This window comes from Vitis riparia, chromosome 5 (assembly GCF_004353265.1).
Source record: "Vitis riparia cultivar Riparia Gloire de Montpellier isolate 1030 chromosome 5, EGFV_Vit.rip_1.0, whole genome shotgun sequence".
In the NCBI taxonomy this organism is placed as follows: Eukaryota; Viridiplantae; Streptophyta; class Magnoliopsida; order Vitales; family Vitaceae; genus Vitis; species Vitis riparia.
The window spans coordinates 2,671,820-2,685,004 of NC_048435.1; the positions used below are offsets into that span (position 1 = coordinate 2,671,820).

At 38.7% G+C, this 13,185-nt stretch overlaps 2 protein-coding genes across 2 annotated transcripts; both read left to right on the forward strand.

Annotated features, from left to right (window-relative positions):
* The first annotated feature begins 3,862 nt into the window (after positions 1-3,862).
* On the forward strand, positions 3,863-5,084 carry LOC117914644 (protein SRC2-like). Its single transcript, XM_034830060.1, has one exon. It carries the CDS (start codon positions 3,958-3,960, stop codon positions 4,831-4,833), a length of 876 nt encoding a protein of 291 aa, XP_034685951.1. The 5' UTR covers positions 3,863-3,957; the 3' UTR covers positions 4,834-5,084.
* A 3,109-nt stretch (positions 5,085-8,193) lies between these two features.
* On the forward strand, positions 8,194-9,081 carry LOC117913963 (60S ribosome subunit biogenesis protein NIP7 homolog). The gene has a single exon (XM_034829100.1). The coding sequence runs from the start codon at positions 8,292-8,294 to the stop codon at positions 8,853-8,855; it is 564 nt and encodes a 187-aa protein (XP_034684991.1). The 5' UTR covers positions 8,194-8,291; the 3' UTR covers positions 8,856-9,081.
* The last annotated feature ends 4,104 nt before the right edge of the window (positions 9,082-13,185 follow it).

Sequence of the window (13,185 nt, forward strand, 5' to 3'; positions counted from 1 at the left end):
TCCCTTGTCGTCTGCAGTCACAAGGGCTGAGAGTTTCTCCCTTTTGGGGCAGTCTCTGGCTCGATGAGGGCCATTGCAGATAAAACATCCAGCCATCCGGGTGGTCTACTGCACGAACTTAGTGGTCTCTTCCACTGGCTTTCTTCCTGCAGCAGACTTCTTGCCTTGTTTCTTCCACCCGGGCTTCTTAGAAGCCTTGCCCTCAATCTTAGCCTTCTTGCTCCCTTCTGACCTGGGTCTCTGCGTGGTGGAGATGGCACCACCCATCTTGTAGTCCACCAAGCAGTCTGCTGCAGCCATGGCAGCAGGGAGATCACGAACTCCTTGCCTCTGTAGTTCCGTCTGAGCCCATCCTTGCAAACCCAACATGAAGTTAAAGAGTTTGTCCTCCTCTGACATGTTCTTTATGTCTAGCATCAAGGAATTGAACTCCTTGACGTATTCCCTCACGGTTCCGGTGTGTCTGAGCCTTTTCAACGCTTCTCGGGCCAACCACGCAGTGTTGGTGGGAAGGAATTGATCCTTCAATTCCTTCTTGAGAGTCTCCCAAGTGGTGATCTGGGGCCTTCCCGACTCTGCATCGTCCTCCATCCTGGTTCGCCACCACAATTTGGCATCACCAGTCAGATACATACTGGTGATGGAAACCTTCTCGCCATCAGGAACATGAGCAGCCTTAAAGAACTGCTCGATGTCCCATAAGAAGTTCTCCAGTTCCTTCGCGTTTCTGTTGCCATTGAAGCCTTTAGGCTCTGGGACTCGAACTTTGGAAGGGGCTTCAGGGCTTGAGGCAGATCCCTGCAACACCGCCTTCTTAAGGATGGCGATGTCCTCTCCATAGGACTGCAGGGTCTCCTTGAAGTCATCAATCTGGGACTGCATCTTAGTTTTGAACTCAGCTAATTTCTCCTCAAAGAAATTGTCATGAGACTCCAACATACTCCTCTGAGCTTGGACTTCTCCCCTGGTGTGCTCTGCCCATGAAGCCATTGTGCCATCCTCACGTGGCCATTCTCCCAACGCCTCTTCTATTTGAGTCATCCTCTCCTGTAAGGCTTCCATTGCACTACCACCAGCCATCTCTAGTGCTTGCTCTGATGCCAATTGCCACATCCTCGAAAATCACCTTAGATTTTCCACAAGTGTGCGGTGCTAAGGACCCTTCCTTAGCCAACCTTTCCCTTCCCAATGTTTAGAAGAACAGAGTAGAATACAGAAATCACAAAGCAACAGGAACACACGAGGTTACAGGAAAATCCTTTCCCAACTTGTATTAATCACTCTTACAATACAAAATAAAATTGCTTCTTGAACCAGAGTACAATGCACTCACCCAAGGCACACGAGAAGGAACCCTTTCCCCAACTCTCACCCTCTGTTTCAAGGCTACAGGAGCCCTATTTAAATGACTCATCTGCAGTTACACATTTGAATTCCCTCAATTCAAATCTTGGAGCCAACTAAGTGATCATGCAACTGGCCAGAACTACCCTCAACTGCTTGTACAACCACCCACTGTGGATCCGGCCCCTTGCGACACATGGCATCACTCATTTCACCCGGACGGAAATTCTCCCTCATTCCACCCGGACAGGAATCCCTCATTCCACCCGGACATCTTACATTCGGCGCCGGTCCGCCGACATTCCATCCGGATATCTCTCATCCGGGAATTCTGTCTGGCCAGCGTTCTACCTTATTCCGAATGTCTCACAGCCGCCATTCTGTTCGGCCGACATCCCACCTTCTCCGGATCTGAATCAAGTGGCTAAGGGGCTGACAATAGGCCTGTAAATTTTTCTGAAACTGATTGATAGGGTGGCTCTGCTTTTAAGTTTTCCTGAAATCGTCTCATTGAGTATTGTCTTGTGTGCCTGGGTAGAATTTGTACGATCAATATCTCTACATTTGGATGCTTTCTAGCTTTTTCATCTCATCATGTACCACTTTGCTCTCTTGTTGACTGAAAGGCACTTACTGTGAGGAGTCGTCATCAAGACTCAGAGGGCTGAAGTTATTAGAGGTGGGAAATACATACGGCAACCAGAAGCCTCTGCAGGCTCAGAGAGGAAATCTGAAGGAGATGAACACAATGGTTCCAGCAAAGCCAATGAGTAATAGCAAGCTAGGAGATGTGATCAGGGTTGCTGAACCTACACTGGATCGGAAGGTGGTGATGAGCACTAGAGTTCTAACAAAGGCAGTAAGAAGCTAGAAGCTCAGGTCCAGACTGTTGAACCTACAATGGGCCAAAAGGATATGAGTACAGTAGTTCCAAGAAAGCCAATAAATGATAATAAGCCTGAAGAAGCTCGGATTGGGGCTGCTGAACCTACAATGTTAATGATGAAGTTCCCTCCTGAAACAACCCTGCCCTCAATTCCTGAGCTGAAAGCAAAATTTGTAGACTTTGGGCCTCTTCATCCCTCCGCCACTCGTGTATTTTGGGCCTCCTCAACATGTCAGGTTGTGTTCAAATACAAGCGTGATGCCCAGGAAGCACATGCTTTTGCCACCCAAAACAGTTCCTTTTTTGGCAGTCCGAAGGTTAATTATCATCTGAGAGCCTATGAATTGCCAGCCTCTCAATTACCCGAATCAGGCAAGATGGTTTTGGAGAACACATTTAATTTGGATCCAATATTGAAGTCCACAAATGTAGCTGCCTCTCTCACCTGCCATTCCTCCCAGATTCCCAATGTGCAGGAGCATAGTGAAGTTGGTCACTGGGACAAAGCTCCTACCATGAAATATGACCCAGCCCGATGCAGGCTGTAATGTCCACGCCTCGGCCCCCAACCCAAGAGATTTCTCCCGTAGGATGTTAGACCTTCTGAAGAGGTGTGAAGACACTGTTGGTCGAATCAAGTCACAAGGATATAACACCTTCCAGCCTCTCTAATGAGACCCACCAGACTCCAGCTTCCCATCTGCAATGGCCGTGGATCTTCATGTACAAGGACTGAAAGAGCAGAGTTGATAGTTGAAGAAACTGTCAGAAAGATTGCAGAGAAGGAGGATGCGGGTATGTTGATCTGTTTTCTGGGTAGTCCTGCACATGCCCACTACCCTATATATTTGGACATAAACTTGAACGTTTCATATTCTGGTTTTTATAGACTCCGTAGAAATGTGGTACAAAAAGTTTACTGGGTTTTTAAATTTGGATTTTGGTCGATTGAGAAAGTGGACATAGGACTGAGTCACAGCATGGCAAATGGAGTTCCAAGGGGGTTTGAGGCCTCCAATGGGTCAACCTTATCCGAATAAACAATGGGAAAGACGCTGGATTGCAGGGCCCCCAAGGAAGGGTATAAAACGACTGAGTCTAATAGACTAGATGAATCTCGAATGGGCCCGTTTGGTATGATGTTTATTTTAGTAACCTGCCTTGCATAAAGGTAGATTGGGTGAGTGGGCCAAACATCATGCGAAGATGATATGCTTGCTGCCTCCATATTTGGGAAATGACTGCGTTATTGCAAAAGGAAACGCGTGTTGAGCGTGTCTGCTTTTTGTTACTTTCCAAGAAGCGCAACCACGGGTCGCGTCAACTCAGACATCATTGTCGTATGAATTTTCACATCCAACTTGACAGTGGGTTTTGACATTTTCAAACGTCATTGCACATATACATACGATGTTATTCATAGATAGTATGCGAAAAATTTGCTAAATAAAAATTCAAAATAAATAAATAATAATAATAAAAATGTTCAACTAGATTACTAACCATGGTTAATGATAAACAAGCAATCAATAACCATGGTCACTTGATTTCAATGCAATTAACCCGTCGCTTGGGTTAAACTTTAAAGGCGTGCAAGCGTTGACGAAGCAGACTTCGTTTTGTATTAGAGATCCCAATTCGTGGTTGGACATTCCGCATATCCTCTCTTTCTCTCTCTCTAGCGATCTCGCGATCTCTTTTCTCTCTAGATTTTGGAGCACTCGGATATGGAGTACAGGACATTGGAGATCAATGTAATCTCTGCAAAAGACCTCAAGGACGTCAACCTTATCTCCAAGATGGACGTCTACGTCGTCGTTTCTATCAACGGCGACTCTCGTTCCAAGCAGAAAACCCCCGTCGACAGAGACGGCGGCACGAACCCCACCTGGAACTTCCCAATGAAGTTCACCGTCGACGAATCCGCCGCTCAGCAGAACCGCCTCACTCTGTCCTTCAAGCTCCGCTGCGAGCGCACTCTCGGCGACAAAGACATCGGCGAAGTCAACGTCCCTATCAAAGAACTTCTCGACCCAGCCGGCGAATCCAAACCCATTCAGTTCGTCAGTTATCAGGTCAGAAAACCTTCCGGAAAGCCCAAAGGCGAGCTGAATTTGTCCTACAAGTTTGGCGAAAAATCCATGTCCCAGTCGGCGACGAAGGCTCAAGAGCCCGTTATGGCTTACCCTCCGGCCGCATCGGTGGTGCCCAAGGCCGATGAGCCGGTCACGGCATATCCTGCCGGCGTAGCGGCCTCCAGTTCGGCCTACCCGCCGGTTGGGGGGTATCCTCCGCCACCGGCTGGATATGGGTATCCGCCACAGCAGCCCCCTCCGCCTGGGTATGGATATCCACCACCTCCGGCGCCGGCGGGATATGGGTATCCACCACCACAGGCGGGATACGGATATCCACCGCAGCAAGGGTACGGGTACCAGCCGGCGGTGCAAAAGCCGGCAAAGAAGAGCAAGTTTGGACTAGGGATGGGGGCAGGGCTGTTGGGAGGAGTGGTTGGTGGGCTTTTGATCGGTGATTTGGTTTCCGATGCAGCTGGTGGTGGCTTCGACCCCGGATTCGATGACGGTGGATTTGGTGACTTTTGATCTCTGGGCTCAGGTTTTTCACTTTGGTTCTTGCATCATCTCCTTTTTCTTTTGTTACTACCTGTTTGGATGTCGAGAAAATTTACCTATGTTCTATTACAATCATATTAATTTGTATGAAAAAAAAAAAAATAGTAATGTGTAGGGTTTCTTCTCAAAAATAAAATGTATCCATGATATTGTCCCATCATTTGGATCTCTAGTATACTTTCTCAGAGAAATGATAGATTTTCCGGCCAACTCCTCCTCAATTTGAGTATTGTATCAACATCACCACCGTTGGATTTTGTGTTCAAATTAATATCACAGGTATGGAATATGGAAGGTTTCTAGGGAAGATTCCGGAAGTAACTGCTTTTGTACTTTTAAAATAACTAGGGATTGTTTGAAAACTGTTTTTTAAAACACCTTTTTATTTTCTCAAAACAAAAAAAGTTTAAAAAAAAAAAAACCACCTTTTACAACCAGAAATCGTTTTCTGTATTTAAAAATAAAAACTAAAATATTTTCTTTTTTTTTTTTTATTATTTTAAATTATTTTTAAGGGTTATTTTAAAAAATAATTATACAAAATATGTAAAATGAATAAGAATAAAATGTTAGGTATAAAAATTCTTTTTATAGTATATTTAAAAGCATTAAAAATAAGTTAAAAATATTTTAAATTTTTAAGTAAATTTTTATTTTATAAAACATCATAAAATAATTTTAAAAAATTATTCTTAAAAACTATTTTTTAAAATTATTTTTGAAAAGAATTATCAATTTCTAATAATTTGAAATTGGTTTATTTATGGGAAGACGAATACGGTACAAGGAAAACTAACTACTCAATTCTTTATATTTTTTATTTACTTAAAAACTAGATAATGGTAATATTGATATGGTTGTTACAAAGTTACCAACATGAGTAATAGAAATGAAATTTTACATACAGGTGGCATATCAAGTGAAGAAAAATGTTAAAATTATCATTTTACCACTCCATTTATCATCAATTTCATTTTTATTTGAAGGGAACTAGAAATGAGGACAAAATATTGGATGTTATTCCCAATTTTCCATGTACCAAATATGATTTAAGATTAGATTTTCATAATATTGGATGTTTTTATTATTACCCTCATTTTAAAAAATAATTTAAAGAATAAATAGAAGAAGAAATTGAATTTTCATATCTAGATGAGGAACTTAACAAACAAGAAATCGAGGAAAATGGATCAATAAGTTATCAATTTTTTTTTTGAAATATTTGGTTAAATGAAATAATCCCCAAAATCTTTTTTTCTGAAAAAGTAATCCATTTTTTATATAACTGTCATTTTCTATTTTAAGTATTTACATATAGGTTTTAAAAGAAATTGTTATTTTTACAAGAAAATAATGAAGATATTTTTGTCCAAATGATGCCAAAAAATGATAGGAGGTTAAATTTCAAATTTTGGGTTTTGAAAGACCCCTTTAATCAAATAACTTTTTTTTTTTTTCTCTATGACGTTAGGTCACGAAGGTGATAAGTCGAAACTTTTCACCACATGATTAAATGAATTATATCTTGGATCGATGTTAAATTAGTAGGTATATGTATCAATCAACTTAACTTTATTATAATCTATTCCACCCTTACAAATTAAAAAACAAGTCAATTACCACTTATATATATCATCTTACAAAAGAAACAAAAGCAAAATGTGAAAGGTGCAATGGATGGCAACATTAGAGCAAAAGAAGAAGGAAGAGGTGACAAGGGTGACTTTTAATTGCTTAGGTGTGAGATGTTGTGACGGCACGGAGATGTGCAGAAAGACGACCGCAACCAAGCCACTCCTTTGCTTCCCAAAAAACCTCTAAACATAACTTGAAGCAAGAAGGAGAACAATACAGTTGGTGTCGGCAAGGGTTGTTACATATTTACATGACAATCCTTTGGATCCAATCGCGGGCAGCCTCTTGAAACCATGATAATGGACAAACCTTGATGTCAACTCCTCCTCAATCCCTTGCCCCACAAGACCCCATGATTCATGAAAGGCTTTAAGTTTGAGCATGCATGTGCTAAGTAACTATGCTATCGATGTAATGATGTACTCATAATTATGTCAATGCATTTCAAAGTTGTGAAGACTCTATAAACCTAGAACGGATAATATACTTTTTAAGTTTGGAATAAATAATATTTGTACAATTGAAAATGAGTGATTATAATAACTTATATAAAATAAATAAATAAATAAAAGTAATAATATATAGGTTTTCTCATTGAAAATAAATGTACACATGATCAATTTTTTGACAAATTCCTCAATTTGGGTATCCTATCATTATTATTATGGTGGAATAGAAAAGTTGTCATTTTATGTTCAAAATTAGTAAGGATACAATATTGGATTTTGTTGAAAGTATTCTTTCTCTAACTAATCAATGGTATGTGGGGAAGATTCCTGGAAATAACGACTTTTATTCTTTTAAAAGTTTTTAATTGATATTTTATTGTTAATAAAATAATTAGAATTGTTTATTTATTATGGAAAAGAGTTTATTTTTAGTTGTTGTATTCAAAGAATCTTTTTCCTTGGAAGTAAGAAGGCAACCACTATTTATAATTTATAAGGAAGGTTCCTCGAAATAACCACTTTTGTTCTTTTATTAATTTGTTTCTAAGTTGGATATTACCTTAACAACACATGTTGTTATCCAAAAGATTGAAGTAGCTGTTCAATTTTTATTTATTTATTTATTTTAAAGTTATGAAAATTCATTAGTTTACAACAGACAATATTCATACGGTTAGAAGTTTTGAGACCATACCGATAAACAACAATTCTATCTTTCTTCCACTGAATGTGGGAACCTGGCCTGTATGTTCGGGTAGAAGCCTTGAATCAATTAGGGTTTAGGGTATTCTAGTACAAAATTTTCTTACATTGCTCTTCCTCAAACACTTCTAAAGTTGAAGTTCAAATTTCAAACAAACATGTGAACACATATTTTGACATTGATATTGTTATTGTTGACATATTTGTGAAGTTTCTCAGCCCAATTACTTGATTGGCCCAGACCCGTTCATAGTAGGGGGCGGCCCAAATGAATCTCTGGGCCTTGGACCTTGCCCCACATTGGCTTCATATCCTTTTTCCTAGCCCTGATATAACACACTTATTTTTCTTTTTCTATATAATAATTAAATAATTTAATCTTTATACAACATAAAAAAAAAACAAATTAAATAAATTTATAAACATATAGAAATAATTTATTAATTTCAATTTTTTACATTTTCTTTTTCTATTTTTTATTATTATTATTATTTTCCTTTCCAAGTTGGCTGGTGGCGGCAAAACCCTAGCCTAGTATTTTTCATAAACCCTGAACCCTAGAAGGAGTGGAGAGAAAGAGGGAGAGGAGAGAATTTTAAAAACCCCAACATCCCAAACCCTAACGAGGAATTTGAAAGCACGATGAGGCCACTGGACGAGAACGAGACTACGGCAGTGTTCGAGAAGCTCTTCAAATTCACAGGCAACAATCTCAAGAACATCGTCGAAAACCCATCATACGAAGGCCCTGATCCTAACGCTGGCAGATACTGCTTTCGTCTCCAGAAGAACCGAGTTTACTACGTGAGCGAGTCGATGGTCAAGCGAGCCACCAACATTGGCCGAGCCCAGCTGGTCTCGCTTGGCACGTGCATCGGCAAGTTCACCAAGGGCGGTAAGTTTCATCTCACCGTCCAGTCGGTGAATCTATTAGCCGCAAATGCCAAGCACAAGGTCTGGCTTAAACCCACATCGGAAATGTCGTTTTTATACGGAAATCATGTTTTGAAAGGTGGGTTGGGGAGGATTACGGAGAACATTGTGGCGGGTGATGGGGTTGTGGTGTTTTCCATGTCGGATGTGCCTTTGGGGTTCGGGATTGCGGCAAAGTCGACTCAGGATTGTAGGAAGTTGGACCCCAATGGGATTGTTGTGCTCCATCAGTCGGATATCGGGGAGTATTTGAGAATGGAGGATGAACTTTGAGGGGTTGCATGGATTGTTTCTGGGGATTTTGGGGGTGTTCAATCAAGTAAGTTCAGGGATATACGTGAGTTTCTGTAAGCCGGTGTTAGTTTTGATTACTATGAGTTTTGAGTTTTATATATTGTATGACTTCTTTTGATTTTGTTCAAGGTTTCTAATTTATGGATGGAGTAATTATTGTAATTTTGCTGATTTTCTATTGTTAATGAATGCCATGATTTCAGTACGACTATTGGATTCAATTACTGGTAGAGGGATTAGGGTCAGCATGTTGCTTGGGGTATATTTTTTCAGTTGTTTGTGTTTTTCCATATGATGATTTGCTTTGTGGCCATAACTTTCTATCTGCCTTGTTATACATCCTAGCATGACTTAGACTGCCATATAAGTTCATTGTTCAATCTAGTAAGATGTTGTCTGCATTAGTTGAATTCATTTGAGTTGCTAGTCTAGGATTTTTGTTCAATTATTTTATGGGTTTGTGGAGAATAAAATTAAAATGTCTAGGTGCAGAATGCATGGCATAGAGTGCTTAAAACACATTAAAGTAGTAACTAGTAAGTGCTAGCCACAAAGATGCCTTTTTGCATAACCTAAGAGGGTTCATATATACGAGTAAAGTGGATATGCCATTTGAAGTTTGATCTTCATGGCTTTGATATGAAGAGAAGAAGATGACAGTAAATGGTGGTTGTCAGAATGGGGACTGCAAGCAGAAGATTACAAGGAAATAGTTTATTACAGAGTCACAAGTGAAAACAACGTTATATTGGATCAAGTGAACCATATGATTGAGAAATTGTGGCAGTTTGAAGCTTAATAGACAGCATATGAAGAGGAATATTTTGTAGTTAGGAACTTATGGGTCATGCTATTCTAGTATGCTATGCTTTAAATTTGTGATTGGCTTGGAATGGCAAAAAAACATTGAATTTGGAAGGTTTGATCCAATAAGAGATTTTTTTGATAGGCAAAAGGGAACATATATTAAAAGTGCCTAAGAGGAAGTGTAGCACAATACACAAGAAGTATACAAAGAACACCCGATATAGGTGAAAAGGTTAAAAATAATAAACCCCTCTCCTTGCTTTAAGATCAGCCAATCTACAAAATCTATTATAGACATTGTGTGGTCCTCGGTATATACCCTAGCCCAATTCACAAAAGTATGCATAAAATTGGATTTGATTGCTTGTTCAGATTGCTCAACATCATTAGAAGTCATCTTGTTCCTTTCCTTCCAAAGAGTCCACAACAAGCACAAGAGAGCAGCCCTCCATGTTTTTTTCTGTTTTTCCCCCCACAAAAGACCCATGTCAACCCAATAGGTTCCTTCTAATGGAAGAATGCATCATCCAAACCACTCCAAAAAGAGAATGAATCATCTGACACAACATTCTTGTTTTGAAACAATGCCGGAGCAAAAGGTTTGTCTTTTCCTTCTCATTGCACAAATAACACCTATTTGGAAGAGTCCCACCTTTTGTGCCGTTCAAGAGTTAAAATTCTACCCCAAGATGCTTCCTAGGCAAAGAAACCAACCTTCATTAGTGCCTAAGAGCTCCACACTACACTAGCATGAAAAGGTCTCTTTATCCCCTAGATATGGAAGAATAAAGGATCTAATTTAAAATTTTCTGCTCTTAGATTCAATCCAACTCAGTTTGTCTTCCACTTCCCTTTTAATTGACAACAATTGTAGTTTTTGAAGAAAATCTTCACTTTATCAAGCTCCCAATCATTAAACTGCCAAGGAAAACAGGAGTTCCAACCACCCCTTTCCCCAACCTGCTCCCATGCCTTTGCCATCCATTTATCTTTGTTAGAAGCAAAAGAGAATCAGTTTGGGAAGGCTTCTTCCAAAGTTGGATCCTTGCACCACAAGTCTTTCCAAAATTTAACTTTTCTCCTATTCCTAAAAGAAGAGCGAGACTTGCTTTTTATACCCCTCTCATTTGTTTATGATGGCTTTCCACTCTCACCTCTCTGAAACACCACACCCCTTCCTCCTCTCCAAACTTTTCTATTATGATTTGTTTCCATAAGGATTTATTTTCTGTGGAAAATATCAAATTCCACCTTCCAAGAAATGCCTTGTTTTAGACAGAGAGGTTGCAAATTCCATGATCCCCATCCTTTCCCAAGCAAACTATGGTCCAATAAGAGATTTGTGTTTTATTAATTGGATATTGAAGGGTTATGGTGGATGATGATGCTGAAGATGAATGAAATGGTTATATGGCAGTTTGCATTTGTCATGAGAATGACTGGGTGTTTGTTGATGGTGTGATACAAGTTCGTTGAAGTCTAGCTTTGATTGAGTGTTGTGTGTGTTACTGTTGTATTCTGTTGATTTATGCTGTGCCTTTTCTGTGATTGATTTGATAAGTTGAATTGTAAGATCTAAATTGCGAATGTAGTGGTTTTTGTGTTGGTGTTCTTGTTCTAATTACTATTTTTTATTTTTTCAATCTTCAAACTCTGAATTAAGTAGTAGAGTAGGAAATTAAGATTGGCAGAATCAAAAGGCTAAGGTCAAAGTTGATGGAGGTTTCTAGAGCTCAATTTATTAACTGTGATTGTTCTTTTATGTTACTTGCCTTAGGAAACATATGGAGGAGAGGGAAATATTTTTCTGAAGGAAAGCAAATACAATGGGAAAACAATCATTTTGCAGTCTGGCTTCTAAATAACAAGGCACCTGTGAGCCAATGTTGTGGCATTGTCAGCATGAAGATGGTAGGATATGTAAAGATACAAGTCTATACACAGTAAAAAGTTCAATGAAAGGGTGCAGTTTAAAAGTACATATTCTTGGGTTTGAACTTTGACGTGAGGAAGAGAATATGGTTATTCGAAGTGGAACTTCATGGAATATGGAGTAGGAAGGAAGATAAGAGAAGCAAGTAGAAGATTGGGATTGATACCTGGGATAAGAGAAGCAAGGAGAATAAGAATATTTTATCAGTGGGGAACCAAATAGAGGAGCAGAGTAGGAGACGGATATTGGAGGATGTGATTGCTGGGTGAGTTGGAGAGAAGGGGACATAGTTGTTGTTCCTTGTACAAGAATGTTGTTAAGCATTCAATCACTGATTACATGCTTCTTGTGGGTTATGATTGTGTGTGTATTCAGATCCTGATATTTCCTTCATGCTGCATGCCCTCAACTGAAATTTATTTATTTTTACATATTAAAAATATCTATAAAATTAATTACTATGTTTATTGAGATAAAAATATTAAAAACAACTAATAATTTGAAATAATAATAATAATAATAGAAAAAAAATTAGTGCTTGCATGTACTAGAATTTCAGTTTTGGAATTTTGTAAATTTATCTATTTTCCTTTATTCAAATTTAAAATGGTTTTTTATTTTTATGTTGATTTTATTTTTAGAAAATTTGTGTTTAAATTTTGAAAATTTTATATTTAAATTTTCTCGAGAAACAAGTAAAAAAATAGACAAAAACACTACCTATTTAAGTCGTACATAATTTTATTTATTTATGATAAGAAAAACAAACAAGCCCTCGGATCTTACTATCTTAGGCTAAAAAATTGGCATTTTCCTTGAAACCCAGCGCATGTCGGCAATCATTTCAGTAATTAAAGCCCATAGCCCATTATCATGGGCCCATACCTCTTTTCAAGCCCATTATCATTAAAGCCCGTCCGTTACATTGGACTGTGGGCCTCTAACTGTCCCTATAATCAAGCTCCAACAGCGAAGGTCAGACTTTGATATGGGCCTTGCCCATATTGCCCATGATTCAAAAACTTCTCCCCAATTCCCATGAAATATAAATTACCTGGCAACAAAGAAAGAATAATTACGTGGACATGTTTAAATCACCAAAAGTTAGATAATTTCTCGCAAAAAATTGTTTAGAAATTCGCATTACATGATCATTTTCACCTTCAAACGAAGATCGAAAACGAGGAATAAAAATCAGACCATGCATTCAAAGTATTCGATAACGAGGATTATGGGTAGATTTGCGATTGATTAGAATGTACTGAATCTATCGATCAAGTCATTAAGATTTTGATTAGAGAGATTAGAGAATATAATGAAGCAAACATTCTTCACCAATTTCATTTTAAAAGGGAATAAATCCTTCATTCTAAGCATTTAGGAGCTTTATTCTCGAAATCAAAGTAAATGGCCTCATCGCGTGGTTTCTAATCAAAGCAAAGCAAAGCAAAGCATAATCTTGGTAAATAGATAATCACATGCATCATCCCCTTTCCCTTTAGCTTTAGCCTTAATATTCCATTTGTCTTCTCCATAAAATACCATTGAAAATTACTGCTTAGCTTTAAG